This window comes from Athene cunicularia, assembly GCF_003259725.1.
Source record: "Athene cunicularia isolate RWA chromosome 6 unlocalized genomic scaffold, athCun1 chr6_part2, whole genome shotgun sequence".
NCBI lineage: Eukaryota > Metazoa > Chordata > Aves > Strigiformes > Strigidae > Athene > Athene cunicularia.
In genome coordinates, this window is record NW_020799106.1 from 1,426,243 (window position 1) to 1,444,197 (window position 17,955).

Sequence of the window (17,955 nt, forward strand, 5' to 3'; positions counted from 1 at the left end):
CAGTCTAGTCTTCCACTGTACTTTCCAGAACTCTATTGCAAGAATTTAACACCTGACTTTAGAGGGGGGGAAAAAAAAAGTGTTATAATTATCTTTATAACATACTGATAGTGTATATGATGCTCAGATAATCAAAATTTTCAGCTACTGTAAAAAACAATCTTTAAAGCTGAAAATATTCCCAATCAAAGGCAAAAAGAGAACAGAAATTAATCATGCTTCTTCCTGCTTATAAACTAAAAGTGAACTCTATGGAGACTAGTAGCCAATACATTTCCGAAATGAGAAAATAAATTCTGAGGTTTTATAGAATTGTGTACTCACAGCTGAGATATCCCTTTTCTTGATCTTCATTTGCTTGAATCACAAAAAACAGAGTGAATTTAGCAGGCTATGCAGAAGCACCTGCATAATTTTGTAACCAAGAGCACATAAGTACGTTAGTTCAAATCTCTTAATCTGGGTATCACTACACAAAAATAATGTTGTGCACAGAGGAACAAAGAACAATTACAGAACCCCCATCCCGTTATTTTTTCTCTTTTTACCTGATGAGCTTGAGGCAAATGTATATGGATAAAACCAACATGCGGTGAACTTGCGTATGTTCAAATAAAATAATTATTCAGTTTTGACTTGCTCCTGGCTTTGCTATAAGACAGGGATAAAAATCAGGAGGAAGAAACATGGGTTTTACTGTTGTGCCCAAATTTAGTCCAAGAGACGCAGAGCCTGAATTTATAGAGCATCAAATAATTCTGAACACCACTGAACAATAAAACGGATCATTAATAACTTATTCAAAGACTGCGGGAAAGAAAAAAAACGTAAGCGAGGTATTAAAAAGTAGGGAATTATTTAGTTACAGTATTATGATTTCCAAGTCATTACATTAAGGCAAAAATCTTATAGTAACAAAACACATTACTAATGTGTACTAAAATAAGGTTATTTACTTAAAAATGATACATTGGACATAATCTGTGTACAGAACAAGCAATTCATGGTAAACTCAATAAGGCACCTTCTAAAGCAGATGCTGTACAAAATACATCAGTGTGTTACATTTTCAAAGGAGTATTCTACACTTCTGGCATATAACACACACAAGAGTGTGACCATTTGTCTCGTTCCACTCTCCACTCATATTTTATTTACATCTTCTCTAGGTTAACTACAATGTTATTTATTCTTCTTGTATACAATATAGTACAGTTCATTTTGGGCACGGCATGTCAGAGCACAAACGTCACTACATGATGTGGGCTTCTAGGATTGCATTCAGTGGTAAAATATCACAAAGCAACGATTACATCAGATTTGTTCAAAAATGAGAAGTAACGTGCACTCCGCTTCTGCCATACCCACCAAGGGTAACACACCACGATTCCAGAGAGCGCTGGATCGCTGCCAGTCACGTTCAGACATCACCCCTCTTTGGAACAACGACTGTGGGCACCGAACAAAGGCTTCTGACTTCAGAGGCACTGTCAGAAGGATGAGGAAGCGCTAACCCACTGTAATATTTGACAGAAGATGAGTGCGTTTACCTTCCCTTTAAAAATATCTGCAATAGCCAAAGAATGCCTTTAAACTCAGAATTTTGGCTTTTCAAACATTTTCGACCATTCAAATATAGTCTGTGAAGACAGAGTAGATTAAATGTATTCAGATGATTCGTTTTACAAACACATTCAAACGGTCATTTAGATCAAGATCTAAAATTTGATACTAGACTATTGTGCAGGTAACTTCAATATGAATTTTACATTTTATTCAATACCTCAAAATAGACCAATTAAAAAAATAATTTGGAAAAAGTGATGGATATTGGGAAAACTGTCAGCTTACTGAGTAAAACTCAGGAAAAATTACATACTGAGTGGAACTTGGAATAAACTCAAAATGTAAGCCTCCATTTTTCTGTAGGAATACCATATTTCTTGTGGAATTTACAAGTTAACCAAGAACACAAAACTTTCATTTCCACTGCTGTAACAGTAAGAATTATAGAAGTGACTCAAATTATTTTTCACCTAAGGGAAATCACATGGAGCAGGTTAAATAAAATAAAAAAACCCAAAACCCTCTACATGTGAGTGTTTAAGAACTTCCAAGGCACAGTCTTGATACCCCCCCAATATATTTTCCTCACTTTTGATTTTTATATTTAAAAAAAAAATTACAATTCCCCATTTTGTAGGGTTTTTTTTTTTTTTTGATGACAAATACTTAAAATTTTGGCCAACAAAATAAGATTAATCACACTCCAACAGAAGAATGCTATTACCCTCCCTGACCTTAAAGGCTTCTGAACTCTACAGTATTGCATAAAGCAACAATTTAGCTTTAGAGTCTGCACTAAGTATGCTTCATGATGTAAAAATCAATGGGCTAGCTTTGAGCAGAGTTTGTTTGTGTTTTTGTTGTTTTTTTGGTTCCCCTCCCAATGATTGTTAAAACACCAGTATAGACATACTTAGGCTCCACAGTTAATGACTTTGCACGGAATGGAGATATGAGCTCATGTGCTTTATGCAACCAGATCCTTCAGGGGTAACATTTTTTGAAATATCACGCAATCAAGGAATGCTAAAGACCTAGCAGCTCCTGTTCAGGTCAGTGACAACTGCATATGCTGATATGTCTGAGTACAAACCTAGTAAGCAAAGTGCTGAAAAATTAAGGTTAAGCTTAAGGCAAAAAGATTTTTTTCCTCTCAAAGATCATCCTTGCAGCAGTCAACTAAATTCTGCGTTAAAGTAAATGTGTAAATCAGTTTAGATCTTAAGACATCTACCAAAGATCACCATCCTATTGCCTTGCAAATGCCTAAACAATGGAGAAGAAAATAAGTGAATAATTACAAATTATCGAAACTTAGACTTCCAACAGCAGCTTCCTCAAGACTTGGGAAAAAGGTATTAAAAAATTCACAAAACCAGTTTATAGCTAATAATGCTCTGACAACTTCTAAAAGAAATAATAAAAAAAATCTAATAGTTATGGGTTAATTTAAATAGACCTCCCTGCTCTGAAAATGTAAGCTAGCAGGGTACCTACATAAACATTTTTCCTTCTTATTGATAAAAATCCTAGAGCAGGAAAAAACCCAAAACTTATCCCTTTACTTTTTTTTGGCTCATGCCAAATATTTTCCAACTACTTGTGCAAAAATTATGCGCAAAGACATGATTAACCATTTCAAACTCATCATATATTTCTTGGCAATGGACGGAGAAACATTTTTTTTTAAAAAAAAGCCCTTTATCATGAGGATTGTGGCACAATAGCATGTATCTCTTGATGTTTTCAAATAAGTTATAACCATAGTTGACACACCTATGAACTTCTCAGCCAGAGTACATATTAATACTTAAAGGCATTACTGAACAAAAGTAATGACTTTATTTAAAAAAAAAAAAAAGAAATGTCCCTCGAAATAGCTAGTTTTCTATAAAATACGTAGAACTGTTAAATAAAGTCTGTACATCACAATAGAAAATAAAAATACTGCAATCTTTTGCCTGACCATTTACATTATGTGAACTACAGAATTCGAACAAAAAACCCCAACATGTTAGAAGATTGTAATTGTTCACAAATCACATTAGTCCTGCATTACATTGTTTTCTATCAGTTGTATTTTCAAGGGAAATTTAAACACATATCAAAACAATCTCCATGTACATAGTTTAAGACAACAAATAATCTGGCATAAATCAATCTGAAGTTTTAACATTTTTTCCATCAATTTTAATATTATTCCTAACTTCTTTCGTCAAATCTCAACTATGGCGTAAGTGTGTGTGCATGTATCTAATCGTACACATATACCTAGGACTAGGCGTTTGGGTTTTTTTAACTCAAGCACAAACCACACTGTATAAATAACTTCCCTTTTTAAAGTTATCTAGAACAAGATTTACAGTACAAAGTTATAGGCACTTAAATTATCGAATAGATTCAATGGTTCCAATACTGTGTGTTCATTCTTCAGATAATTCATGCATTTGAAGCTTCAACTTGAGTTATGGTACTATTTTCTAACTTCAAAGCAGAAGTGCCAAAGGAGTTATAAATCAGTAATTCTGCCTTACAGTAACCTCACGGAAGGGTTCTGGCTTTTAACCAGCTTGTCAGTGAAGAAAAGGAGGGAACTACACAGTTTCCTGTGCATGCCAAACAGTTGGCACAAGACGACCAAATTTTGCAGTGATGTTAACTTTTATCTTCATGGATTATCTTTCAGTGCCATTCCTCACAAATGTGCTTAACTAGAACTTAACTCACCCATTGATTTACCTTGTCCCAAAGGCTGACTGTTGTCAGTTAAGTGGCCCAGAGATCCAGCCTCCTGCTTTTACATCAGGGCATCCCCGTTCAGAAGCTTCTGCACCCTGCGGATCTTACCGTCAACAGTTCACATGTTCAGTTCTTCTGGTCTTGACCTTTACTATGTTCTCTAATCTTCCGAGTGCTTGGCCTGTGCATCCTGCCTTCCCTCTTTTGTGTCTGTAAATTATAGACTTGTTCTCAAGTCTTTCAAAACTCAACTTCTGCCTAGTTTTGTCAGATGACGAAAAAGCACGCTCCTACAGCTGACTGATTCCCTCCTGTGTGGAAGAAAATTCAGAGCATGACAGGCACCTAGTAGTGAGTCTCAATAAAGTAGAAAGGCAAAACACATCCTGAATGGTCTTTCTGTTCAGATGCAAATTATTCTACAGCAAAACTGCTTGTTGCATGTGGCACTGAAAAATGCACCAGATTTCGTAGTCACGCAATTATAGAGCCCACCAGACTGTAAATGAGATGACCAAGGCAGCCTACACCTCTGGGAGAGACTGTTTCAAGCTCTCTACAGACTTAGGTGAGCATTCCTTAATTTATTAAGGGTTCACATTCTTGCAATTCTCCTCCTTGTGACCAAAACAAGAATAGAAATAAACTTAAACCCGAGATCTTTGGAGGATAACTTAATGGCAAGGAATAAATTCTGTAGCAAAACTCTGATTGTGGAGCCACAAAATGCACGGAGCCCTGACCATAAAACTTTGTTCATTTAAACGGTTTCTTATCTATTCCAAATGACAGCAAAATAATCCTGGCACACACATCAAGGCATAAGGAACTGTTAAACCGAGTAGTATCACAAACAGATTCATAACCTACAGGCTGTTTCACAAAAACTTGGTATGGATTGACTAGGTTTTATCAGGTAGAAGGCAAAGAAAAAGCTTATATTCTCCATCTCTGTTGAATCCATATAGCTTGTTAGGCTTTCACAGAAAGCACTGTAATCTGAACATTCAATTCAGTACCCAGAGTTTTACTGGAGACTCACTAAGTATGACTGAAGTCTCAATGCAGCTCAAACAAAACCAAACCGTGTATTTTAATCAAGGCTGTCCGTACGTAGCATGTAGTGTACAGAGGCTCTCAGCATCACAGTCTATGAAGTACTGAAAGGTTTGATTAGCAGCCTGTAGAAGTGTGCTGAGAAAATATACTGAATCTCAGTTATTTCCTCTTTCCACATAGGTCTCACCCACGTTTGAGTGAAAAGGAGTCCAGCTTTGCTCTCCAATGTCAATTTACTATGTCAAATCTTTACATCTTGTGATTCCACCATCTTGGCAAGTGTCTTCTTGATCCTCAAGGCAGTGAGCCTTGAAGCAGGGTTATGAGCCCAGCATTCGGACATTAATTTCAATATTGCTCTTAAACACTGTGAAAAGAAAAACCAGAGTAACACTATTGTAACGACTGACAGGCCTGAGGTGTATAATTTTGCTTCGTTGTCAATCCCAAATTATAGAACAATTACAGTCCAAATGTGCCAACTTGCACATTTTCTGCAAAACTGCTGATAGAGAATTATTATAAACAGATCAACTAAAAAAAAAAAATCCACCCAACCCAACCACCACATCCCAACCCTTCTTTTTCTGCCCTTTCACTGCCTGTATGACAGCAGCTGGAACTAACCCAAGTGTTTCTTTAGTTTCACAAAGGTGCATTACCAGAACTTGGTGGTACAACTCAAGAAGAGCAGTACAAAAAAGGCAGCAATAAGCAGGAAAATCTCCTTATGTATGGCAGAAAATGAAGATGTGACAAAAGTTCTTTCAGCAGTCAGAAAATATGGAAAAAAAAAAAGGGAATTCCTAAAAGAAATCAAGGATTTGGGGAAAAAAAGTATATGGCATATCTAGCTTGCTACATGGAATAGTTACATCTTATTTACTGTGTTCAAGCTGTGGCCCTTTAAAAACACATTTAAATTTAGTATTTTAGTTACATCACGGCTTGCCCTGGAATATACCAATAAAAAAAGAAGAAAAAAACCCCTAAAACCACAAAGAAATCGCTTCATACTCCATGAAATACTTTATGCCACAAACCAATATGCTATGTACGTTAAAACTAATAAAACCAATTAAAAACTCATTTTAGTTCAAATCAAAACTCTGAAAATTGTCCACTATCTAAAAGTAAGATCTCAGTCAGAGCTGTATTCATACACTTGGATGCTGCTTGAGAGTATCTTCCCCTCAGACCACTGAAAAGATATATAAAAAATTAAGGTATTTTGATTTGATTTCAAACATCTCTTCCTCATAACTGTTGCTGTGAGGTCTTAAAAATATCAGAATGTCTGAATGCAGTCCCTATTTTACCGTGGTTTAATATTTATTAAACTAAAATACCCTTCCATATTAATGAACAGAGGGAACTGTTGTTTCCTCCGGCATACTCACTTCATCACTATTCCATCTATTTGATACGACTGGGCGCAGGCGTTTGACACACACCACTTCTCGCATGTCCTCGTAGGATGGATCGTTTGGCACCATGTCATAATATGGCAACTGATACTCTTCAACAATACCTGGAGATAGTTGTGAAAGATCAAGAACCATTAAAAAAAAACAAAGCTATATACCTACTCTTAGATTTCCTTAGCCAGGAGCAAAAATTAACTCCATTGTGTGCCAAGGCAAAGCCCCCACACTGTTACGCTGTGATAAAAATCCCAAAATTTCACTATAATAAGCAGACATTTGCCAGAAAAGCTCCAATATTATGAATATTAAATGTAATAGTTACAATAACTCCTTGCAGCCCCTTTCACTGATACCCAATGTAGAATTTGACATCTTCTAATCCACTACATGCTACAAAGAAACAGGGAGAAAGCATAAGCTGGAAGAGAATACAAGTAAAGATCTCTAAGGTCACAAAAGAAGAGTGAAATAAAAGGCAGGTCGAGTCACAAAAATATGTGTAAAGAGAAAACTGAATGAAACCAGAAATGCAAGAAACTGTAACAAAAGAATAATCTCTTATCAATTACATTTTAGAAGTTTTATTAACTGCAGAGGGGTGAAATACATCTGCATCCCACTATTTCTCCCAGACCAGACACTCTGCTTTTTGATCAAGTTAAAAAAAAAAGCCCGAGATGCTTAATTGGAACAGTGAAAAAGGTTTAGTTCAGTGATTTTCAAGCTGTACTCTAGACAGACTGTTACTACTGCTTTTAAAGAACACAAGCCTGTTGATATAGCAGGCTTGTTATATTATTTCCTGGAGAAGTATTGTTGAAGTGAGCCTGGTAGATTCTATACAGAATATTTTAGAAGTTTACCTCCTGTGACGCAGCGCCGAGCCATCTCCCAAATGATCAGCCCAAAACTGTAGATGTCAGCCATGATGTATGGCTGGAAATGGTTTTTATTCAGGCTTTCATCTAGGACCTCTGGAGCCATGTAACGTTTTGTTCCCACTCTAGTATTCAAGGGAACATCAACTTCGTTTGTGTCACTGTATGAAAAGATTAGGAAATTAGTGAACTGTGTACTGTTACAAGACATGGTATGAAATCCTGTATGATGCAGTCACTACACTCCAAAGCTCCCATTTACAAATTAAACTCTTTTCTTCTCAATATTACACTTACACTACATTGTACCTCCCTGAAAAAGATTATCTAGAAAAATGATAGTACGGAAGCTGACAGTTTACTGCTGCTTTTGCAAGGCATTAAAAGAATTATGAAACAAAATGAATTCAAACCACTATACAGTTGAGTACATTTGGTAACAGCTCTGAAAACTATTCGCAAAGGCTTACGCTTTCTTTCAGGCTTTACTGTAGCAAAAGACAATTCTCTGTCTCCATTTCAGTTAAAAAAAAGGATTCAATAATATTATTATAGTATTAGTTCAATTAAATTTCAACTCCCTTTACACTGTTCAAATGTTCTACGAGATAAATTATAACAAAACTACATGACAGCAATTACTATGAAAGGCAAGTTTTGAATAATGAATGAATTAGTCTCCTCTCCCTTTCCTCTACAGATCTACTTCTATTTTCCACAAGAAAAGTCTTTTATTTGTTCCCTTATTTTCATCTCAGTGCTCACCAGCATTCAAAGGAAGAACAGCATTTTACTCTCAACACTGAAAGCATGTAACCAAATGATTCCATCCTCCTTCTGAATTGGGTATCTGGCGTATTAAAAAAAATTATATACAAGTTTTACTGCTACAGAGGATTTGTTCACCTACCTGTTAAACTTGACTGCAAGACCCAAGTCAGCAATGCAGCAGGTTCCATTTTTCTTTATCAAGATGTTTTTACTCTTCAGGTCCCTGTGTGCAATAGCAGGCTTGCCTTGTGTCCCATAAATCTCTGTGTGTAGATGGCACAGGCCACACGCAGCAGAATACGCCAGTTTGAGGAGAGCCCTGTTGTCCAGCGTAGTGCATTTCAGGAAATCATATAATGATCCATTTTCATGATAATCTGTAATCAAGTAAAGCTGCGTCCAGGAGCCAGTGCCTTTAATATCTGCAGCTATGAACCCTATGAAAAGTGTAAACAAAGTTACAATTTATTTTTGTATGATTTTTTATGCAACAGATTTAGTAAGAGTTCCTAAAGCTACACTGTCTTGGACTGTATCTACAGATATCTGTTCCCCTTACGAAAACTAATAATGTAAAATCTCAGATTTCAAGTATACATGAGGTTCCCACTCCAGTCTCCCAGCAAAGGGATTGCAGACATGTTTCCAACCAAGAGCAGCAAGACTCGCCCCTTTCAGTCACATTTTATGGGGTATGTTAAGGGACACTCATCTTGTTATTCCACAGAAGCCGCTATACATCCTTCAAGCGACCCACTAAGAACTCCTCCTCCTACACCCTCACACAAGCCCTCCAGTAGCCAACAAAGTTCTGCTTCCTTACCAAGGATGTTTTCATGGCGCATTAGAACAGTTTGGTAAATCTCTGTTTCTCGGAACCAGCTGGCTTCTTCTGTGGTGAAGAACACTTTCACTGCGACTTTTTCACCCCTCCATTTGCCCATCCACACTTCACCATATCGTCCTTTTCCAACTTGCCTCACCATCTGAATTTGTTTGGCAATAGTACGCTGAACCTAGGGAAGAAGAAAAAAATTTAAAAAATGATGAGTGGGAGATAAAGGAAGGAAATCCAGTGATGAACTGAAAGTACCTGGACAAGCTGCTTCTCAAGCTTGGATTGCTGTGAATTTTGATCCCACTACAAAATTTGTTCTATATTACTTTTCACTATTCCCATTTCAAACTCATTATTGCGGCCTCCAAGGAAGAATTTGTATAACAAACCCCAAAAGATTAAATCAGCTCAACTTCTTATTTAATTCAGATGTGTTATCTCCCAAGATATTTGTTTCTATTTTATATATAATTACAGTCATCTGTCTCACTGGCTCATTTTTATGCAGGTATCATACAGGATGTTAAATCAAAAATTATGAAAAACTATCAGCCAGTAAAAGCAAATCTATTTTATCAGACAGTGGACACTAATAAAAAAAAAAAATATCTTTGAGTTTGCTCAATTTGATACTTGTATTATCCATATATTTAATGTCTGCAGGCTCTAATTTTTCTTTAAATTTTGCTGATGCCAACAGACTTCCTAACATAATCTAATTTTGCCCTTCATTTTAGTTAACTATGTGAAGATGGGTTTTGTACGTTTAGTTTGTATTGCATCCTCCATAGTAATTGCATATAGAATAATTAACATCCTCGATGGATGAAGTGCTTTGTTCTAGGCATTAGGTACAAATTAAATTTGGTATCTGATGGAGAGAAGTTCAGTGGAGAAAAATCTCAATTTATGATTTACCAACAACGGCAGTCCTGATCCACTCCCAGAACTCTGTGACTGGTCAATAAGATCTTTTAAGGACTCCCCAGCTGGAATAAATGCTTCATCTTGTTCCAGGTCACGATTATAACAGTGCCTCTTTGCCATCGATTTACAGTAATGCCTGCAAAAGTAACAGAAGTTAAGCTGAAGTCCAAAACATGCTTCAAAATATGTAGTCAATTTTGCTGGGAAAAAAGGTATTTAAGTGTACAAGGTTTCTTAAAAGGAAAAAAAAAAAAACCCCAACAGATTTAACTACCATTTTTTTTCAGACACGTAACCTACATAGTTTATTATTATTAAGAAGTTGTAATGCAGGTAGAGGCATGTCAGATTATTATGAGTCAGGCAGAAAAGCCGCATTTTTAATACTCAGCTCACAGCCGGCGTTACCAGCACAACACCCCTGGTTCTGGTTTAAACTAAGGGACTGACCCTTGAACCAGGGCAGAGCAGGCTGACACACGGACATTTCATTTAGAACAGCGATCACCTCAGCACGGGGCTGGGGCTGGCAGCAGCAGCACAGTCTCTTCAACTGCACCTGCACGAATTGCCATAGCTCAGACAGTCAAGGATATAGTTTTGAAACGCATCAGGAAAAGGAAAAGTTAAAAAGTAAAACACATCCTTGTCATTTTAGGTGTGCAAAAGCACTTTACAAAGGTAAATCTCAGAAGTAGATGGAACTTAAGTATCAAAAGCGATTGAAGATCCATAAATATAGAAAGTATTACAATGTTCTTATTTACTGGATGCTATAGCATCAAAGTTATGTGTAGCTTAGAAAACTCTAAACACTTCATAGACAGAGAAAAGGATCAAATTCACTTAAATTGTGTGCTGTGAACATTTCATTTTATCTAGCAATGCAACCTGCTATCTGCAGACGTGAAATTAAATTACTACGGTGTCACTTCCAATCTATTCCTGTCAGAATTACGTATGATCTGAGTACTTTTACAAAATAAGTGCTCTGTTTACATTCATTCAGGAAATTTAGTGTTGAGAATAAAGAAATTGCTTTCCTTACTTGTAACAAAAGCAGCTAAATAAGATGATCATGACAATTATGCAGACTGCCATAGAAATCAACACTGCCATCCAACGAATGCTGCCATCAAAAAGTCCATCTATTAAAAGAAAAAAAAAAAAGGAAAGTTTCCAAAGTCTGTTGAACAAACATCTATTGTGAACAGTTTATTTAAGTGTATTTTCATATACTGTGTATATGAACGTGCACAAACTGTAACAGGAGGTTTTGTCTGAACGTCAAGAAATCCTTCTTCACTGTGATCGAGCACTGGCACACGTTGCCCAAGGAGGCTCTGAAGTCTCTCTTCTTGGAGATACTCAAAAGCCATCTGGACACAGACCCGTGTACCTGGCTCTAGGCGGTGCTGCTTGAGCAGGGGCGTTGGACCAGCTGATCTCCAGAGGTCCCGTCCAACCCTCCACCACTCTGTGATTCTGTGACAGAATGTGGAGTCACTTGTACAAGGTCAGGAAGGAGGAAGACAGCTGATGCACATAACATACCAATGCATGGGAAATCCCACAAAATTTATAGTGTTTTAGTACCAAAGTAAGTATTCACACCAGAAAAACAGAGATAATTTCATGTGGATGACAAGAAAAAAAAAACCCAACATTTTGGAGTTGTTGGTTTTGGTCGACTCTTGATAGTTTGTTCTTAGAAACAGAAATGAAGGATTTACAGCAGTGAGATTCTGGCAAGGTAGTAAGCAACAGTTACACCAGTATGACTTGTCTATCAATAAGCACATGAAAATATAAACTCTTTTCACTGGGAGCAACAGAAAGAGAATGAATTTACAGTAGGTAACAGTTAACAATGTCAAAATAAGACACATTCATTATGGCAAAAGCATAGCAGAGATTAAGGAAACCATTTAAGAGAAAAGAGAACAGGCTGTGGAAAGAGAATAAAACCAGATCAAAAGATCACATGTAGCTCAAGATACCAGCAAACTGAGGAAGAGAATAAAAATATCATGAGTGACTGATGGAGGAAAAGATTGTCTTGCACGTGCAGAAAAAAAAAACTGGAAATAGAGTATGAACTGTAGCACAGAGCTTCCTGTCAAAATTCCTTAGTAAGAAAAAACAGATCTGTGCAATACTGTAATCACATTTTCTCCCTGTTTTTACCTGTTGAATAGAAGGACCGAATTCCGCACAGCATTTATTAGCAGCAGCGTGAACACCCAGGGGCTGTTTACCTGTACTGTCAAGTGGTGGTAACGTTGGCTGCAAATCCTGATTGCAGAAATCAGTCCGACAGCACTCAATCGTTCGACGTAGTTGTGCTTTAGGTGAGTCCTGTTGGAGGGAGAATTGGATAAACACTCAGATTTTGAAGTGATCAGCTAGGACAGGGACAGGTGATGCTATGGATGGGTCACAGCCCAGACAGAAGTTTAAGCTATTTTATTTAAAAAACCCAGAACAGCTCAATCTCACCATTTAATGTATGAGAACTTCACAGTGCCAGACAGGCATCATCTAATCTCTTTGGGTACATACGTTCCATGTTCACTTTTTAAAAATTTATTTTTCAAGGAATTTTTTTTTTTTTTTACTTAAGTTGCTATTTCATACATTGCAAAATTTTTAAGCTTGGTCAAAAGCAGTTAATTGTGTGTTAAATAAATACTGCTCTTAAGACAAAAAAACCCAATCCCTTTTGAAGTTTTTCTCTTGGACTCATCATGGCAGCCCTGCTTGCTTCAAAAACATCTTCAAGAACAACATATAAGAGATGGCAGGGTACGACAAGTTAATCTGAAAGACACTGATATAAATACAAGAACAATTTTAGGAGATCATGACACCTCAGGTCTGACTTGCAGTAGCCCTAAACATTCACAGCTGTAACTGAAGCCAACAGTGCTTCCAAAAAGCAGCACTGCTGTCAGCTACATTATATAGAAACTCAAGTCCTAGAGATTTAAAATTAAATATCCAAAACAGCAACAGCATTTGGGGGGATGGGAGGGTGTGAAAGCAACCCAGCTGGTGATTACCTCTGAAAGCTTTCTTTAATGCAAGCACCGTGACAACAGAAAAAAAGCAGAATGCAGTTTTCCAAGGCAGTATTCACTTGCCCAGCTAGCACTGTATTCCTGCCTTCTAAACAATTCCTTGCTTTCGTAACAGATAAAGAAGTTCTGAAGGCAGCAATCTGCTTAATTATACCCCTTTAAAGCAAAAGTTATATTCCTGCAATTAACAATACATAGCACTTCTATAAAGGTAAAAAAAGTTGTTCATCAGACAGGAAGGCATATACATTTGATAAACTCTGTGTAAATGTTCATGAAACTTCAAGGGTGCTCTTGTGTACTCTGTGGAGACAACTCATTAATATGTTCTCCTGTCAAACGAACTGAAGAAAACAAGAAATTTCAAATTAAAACAACAAGAAAGCCTGCATTAAAACATAAGCTACTCAGGTCCATTAGGTTGATTATAAAGTTGTCTCTTCAACTAAGGAGACAGCTGACAGAAGTAGGAGGTTGATGTCCTCTGTTCATTTTGTCAGCGGCTTACAGATAGCGGCAGAGAACCCCACCAAGCTAGGATTCCAGCCCAGCCTTTGCCCAAACACCATTAAGTGTCCCTTCTGCACACCCACGACTGCTCCGTCCCTTTCTCCTCACTGGTAAATGCCGAGATGCAAAATTCTACAATTGCAGCTGTAAACAACAGAGATTTAAACTGCTTATGCAGTTCCCCTACATAATCTCCATGAAGATCTTAAATTTTAGTATCTTTTTTACCTTGCACTGGAAGTCTGAACCTTCATACTTCATGCAGCCAGAAGCAAGTGTGGGTTCCCCATGTTCATCTTCCTCAATGATAGCGAAGCAGTGCCCATTAGTTCTGGAATAAACACATCACTTGTGCTTTACCAGCTTGGTTGGTTTTTAATACGCAGCATTAGTTGACCACAAACCTATTAAGAACACTGGAATGGCAATATCTTGAAAAATTCTTCTTTAACACAGTGGTTACCGTACAGTTTGAGAACAAAAGAACCCCTCAATATTTTTAAATAGAACACTCTAGGGGTATTATTTTCCGAATATTCTGCCTTCTACTCCCTTACCCCCCCTTCAAGATTGCTCGTATGCAACCACACGTGCAGTTTTTTAGAAACAACTGAGGGGGTGGAAAAGCAGAGACCTTACTAGAAAAGCTTACTGACTACAATTTCATAGGTTAAAAAAAAAATAAATTTGCTTGTGACTATTCTTGACACTGCAATGATAAACTCTCCAAGAGAAGCCCCAATATGTGAAAGATGGTTATTTCAAGGTCAAAAGCTCAGTTACACTTTTCCCACACGGTCTCTCTCAAATACTCAGCCTTTGGGGCAAAACAAACCAACCCCCAAATCCACTTTCTGAAGCTGACAGTAACAAATTAATTACATTCTTTCAAAACTAATGGCACTTAAATTCCCCATTACCTCTTTATACAAATGCTTTTATTTCTACACTACATGAAAACATGAACAATATTTGTAAGGAACACCAGACCAATTTTCAATGGTAGGTCTGTGCTTTCAACTCCTGTAAAATTAAGATTTTTACTAAGTAAATCAAGACTCATTCACTCCCTCAACACAGATACAAAGGAAAACAAATCCAGAAGTATTTTTGTTTGCCAAAAATTTTAATCTAAATGAATGTAAAGAAATCTAGATTTGGGAAACAATTCCATAAAATACCCTGCACATGAACACTGCAGAAGTGTTAACTCTCTAACAACTTTATTATCACAATAATGATATATTCAGCCACCAGTTCAGAGGCAAAAAATTAATAACGCCTATACTGACTGCACACACCAGAGGGCGATAAAAAGCAAAAAATAAATACCAAGATGAAATACTGGATTGTAACTGAACATTTTCTAGGTGCAAAACTATGTAAAACACTACCTGTGTTTACTTTTAAAAAGATAGTTGTGTTTATTCCACCTCCTCGGGTTCCTCAAAATGGTTAATCTGCCAAGCGACAGCTTTAGAGAGGCTTATGACTCTGTGTTAAAGACTCAAATCACAGTAGCAAGTAATGTTTTCTATTATGTATCTTTATATTAATTCTTGAGAAAGAAAACAGAAGGGCCTTAAACACAGAACCGCGAATGAAGAGCAAACACAAGCACGACACGAATAACACAACATCTCAAGCGAGCACATAATCAGAACATGGGTCTGTAGGATTTGAGGCTTACCAAGCTAGAACTACCCTCCAGCCCCTCCATGTTCGGAGGCTCTTCTTTTTATCCCCCTGCCTTTCCCTCACACTCCACAACTAAGCAACATTTAACAAGAAGAATTCTCAGTGAGCGGCTATGTAGTATTACCTTTTGACTATCAGGTGAAGAAATATTCGACTAAGCCAGCAGGTGGCCATATCAGAAGGTTTAGATTTGGGGCATTTAATATTTACTCAGTCATAAACTGCTACAGGTTACCCAAAACCACAGCCCTTCGAAGCAGTTGCTGGGGGCAAAATGACCAGTTGCAAATGCTCCTAAGGTATGGTGAAAGCAGGACTGGGGGTTTTAGAGCTCAGCTGTCCACAGAACCAGGGAGTTTCTAATCAATTATAGTCAAGTCATCTGACAGAAGCTCAGTCAGCACTCTCAATCATTTGCTCTCTCATGAACAAAAACGAGCCTCTTCAAGGAGCCTCTTCTATCCTGTACGCAATACTTACATGCACGTGTTATTAATAGCATCATCTGGACAATGTCCTGAGCAGTAGCACTTAAGAAAAGGTAAGGTGTCCTCTGGAGCAAGTGTTACTCCATTTGCTTGTTTCTTTTGGTCAGGATTTGTCTTCATTCCTGTACCATGAAGCATGCTGTCTCGATTTTGACCTGGACGTTTAAAAAAAAAAAACCCAAAGAAAATATTTTTGCATCTCTCCGATAACTGTTCAAGAGCTTTACAGGCAAAACACAACAACAGGATAAATTTATTAACAAATAATTGAACGATACCAGACATAAGAACCTCCTTGGCCAAGATTATAGCAGAAATCTGAGTTAGTAATTTTATTGTAGAAATGCCTAGCTCAAATATGTTGCATCTTAACAGATCTTCCAACTGTAATCAATATAAAGAAAAAAAGGATATCTTCCCTTTCGGAGGTGGGGCAGAAAAGCAGTGATGTAACCGGTAAGAATTTTCTGAAGAAAGCCTTTCTCATTCATGTGTTCAGAAAACCAAAATGCCGACCGCTTGATAACCACTACAGTATAATTTTATGCATGACTGAATGTACTTAATATGCAATTTTCTAATTTTCTGAACTAATTTTTTATGGATTCAGAGTCTCATAGAAGAGTGGTAATAACTCTAAAATCTCTTGGGTTTTTTGATCTCTGTATGCATTAGTACTTCAAAACAGAGCTAAAGTAAATCTTGTTTGCAAATTAAATTTCAGTAAATGACATGAACATCCACACAAATGAGCTTTCACCGTATAAAAATAGGGCTAAATTATGTTTCAAGTAGCCCTCGATTTCTCAACAGGAGGAGAGTTGAGCATCATTTGTTCTGGTTCCTATTACTGAAGTGCTTTTGTGAACGTAGGCATTCAGAGGAAAAATTCCATCTGTTTTCTTAGTGAAGCACATGCAGTAAAGGCACATCCTCATTTGGAGCATGCTTTGTGACCACTATATGAGATGAGAACATCTTCATCCATCTCCTCCAGCTTTATCACATGTAATTTTACCACAGAAAAATCTTTTTCTGTCCATCCCTAACAATATTCTTGGCTCTAAATCCTTGAGGTGTGAACCAAATCGAGCAGGAAGAGTTGTAAAGACTATCACCTGCACAGACACGATGTACAGCAAGTGCCTCTGGGAGGCTCAGTGTGCAAGATAAGGTAACAGCCAGTTAGGATCCGCAGCAGCTTTACAAATTCAGTCATAATTTAAAAAGTGGAGGTACCTGGGTATCTCTCAAAAATATTTTAGTCACAACATCAATTTATCGGAGAATAAAAAAAAAAATACTTTGACCAGGAAACTCATGGTCTCTTAACAGATTGTTGTGGCTTCTCGTCAAACCCACTGAACACCAGCTGTAATGAGAACATCACTCATGTTGTACCTTGCTTGAAAGATGTGCAGAAAAATTAGATTAAAGCCCTGTGGAGATACCATAGTACCCTCTGTATCACTCTCGTAACATCCACTGTATCATCCAGCCAAATGTGCGATTATTTGTGAAATTTTACCCTACTTTTCTGAAAAAAGCAGACTCGCAATTTCCTTATCTGATTAATACAGCACACCCAGTGCATTGTTCCCATTTCAGCAATTTCCCTGAAATAACGAAACTGTGCCTCTTCCAGATACAACTGTGACTCTATCCTCAGTGCAGCACCATTTACCTAAACCCTCAAATCACTTAGCCACGTTGTATTTGAAATGTAGATTCCAAGCAGTACTTCAGCGATGCCCGAGTTAAATATTCCCCCATATGTTAACAGGAAAGAATGTCCAGTGCTAGAATAACAGAGTTCACCTGTGCAATAGGTATTTTGGATTTAACCAAAAGGAATTTTGCATGTATGAAATAGCAGCTCCTCCATCTGTCCTCTCTCTTTCTACAGATTTCCTCCCAGCGTAAGCTGAAAGCTCATTTTAATACTGTGCTACAGATGTTACACAACATTTTGTA

General features: G+C 37.2%; 1 protein-coding gene across 1 annotated transcript in view; it reads right to left on the reverse strand.

Moving 5' to 3' along the window:
* Positions 1-2,444: 2,444 nt before the first annotated feature.
* BMPR1A (bone morphogenetic protein receptor type 1A) overlaps positions 2,445-17,955 on the reverse strand; it is a 42,727-nt gene continuing 27,216 nt past the window's right edge. Inside the window, exons 4-13 of the mRNA XM_026851936.1 lie at positions 15,974-16,136; positions 14,024-14,126; positions 12,464-12,563; positions 11,254-11,353; positions 10,197-10,341; positions 9,264-9,456; positions 8,580-8,877; positions 7,655-7,830; positions 6,765-6,895; positions 2,445-5,731 (exon numbers count right to left, since the gene is read on the reverse strand). Of these exons, the coding sequence (XP_026707737.1) occupies positions 5,606-5,731; positions 6,765-6,895; positions 7,655-7,830; positions 8,580-8,877; positions 9,264-9,456; positions 10,197-10,341; positions 11,254-11,353; positions 12,464-12,563; positions 14,024-14,126; positions 15,974-16,136 (1,535 nt within the window). The 3' untranslated portion in view covers positions 2,445-5,605. The remainder of the gene's footprint in view (positions 5,732-6,764; positions 6,896-7,654; positions 7,831-8,579; positions 8,878-9,263; positions 9,457-10,196; positions 10,342-11,253; positions 11,354-12,463; positions 12,564-14,023; positions 14,127-15,973; positions 16,137-17,955) is intronic.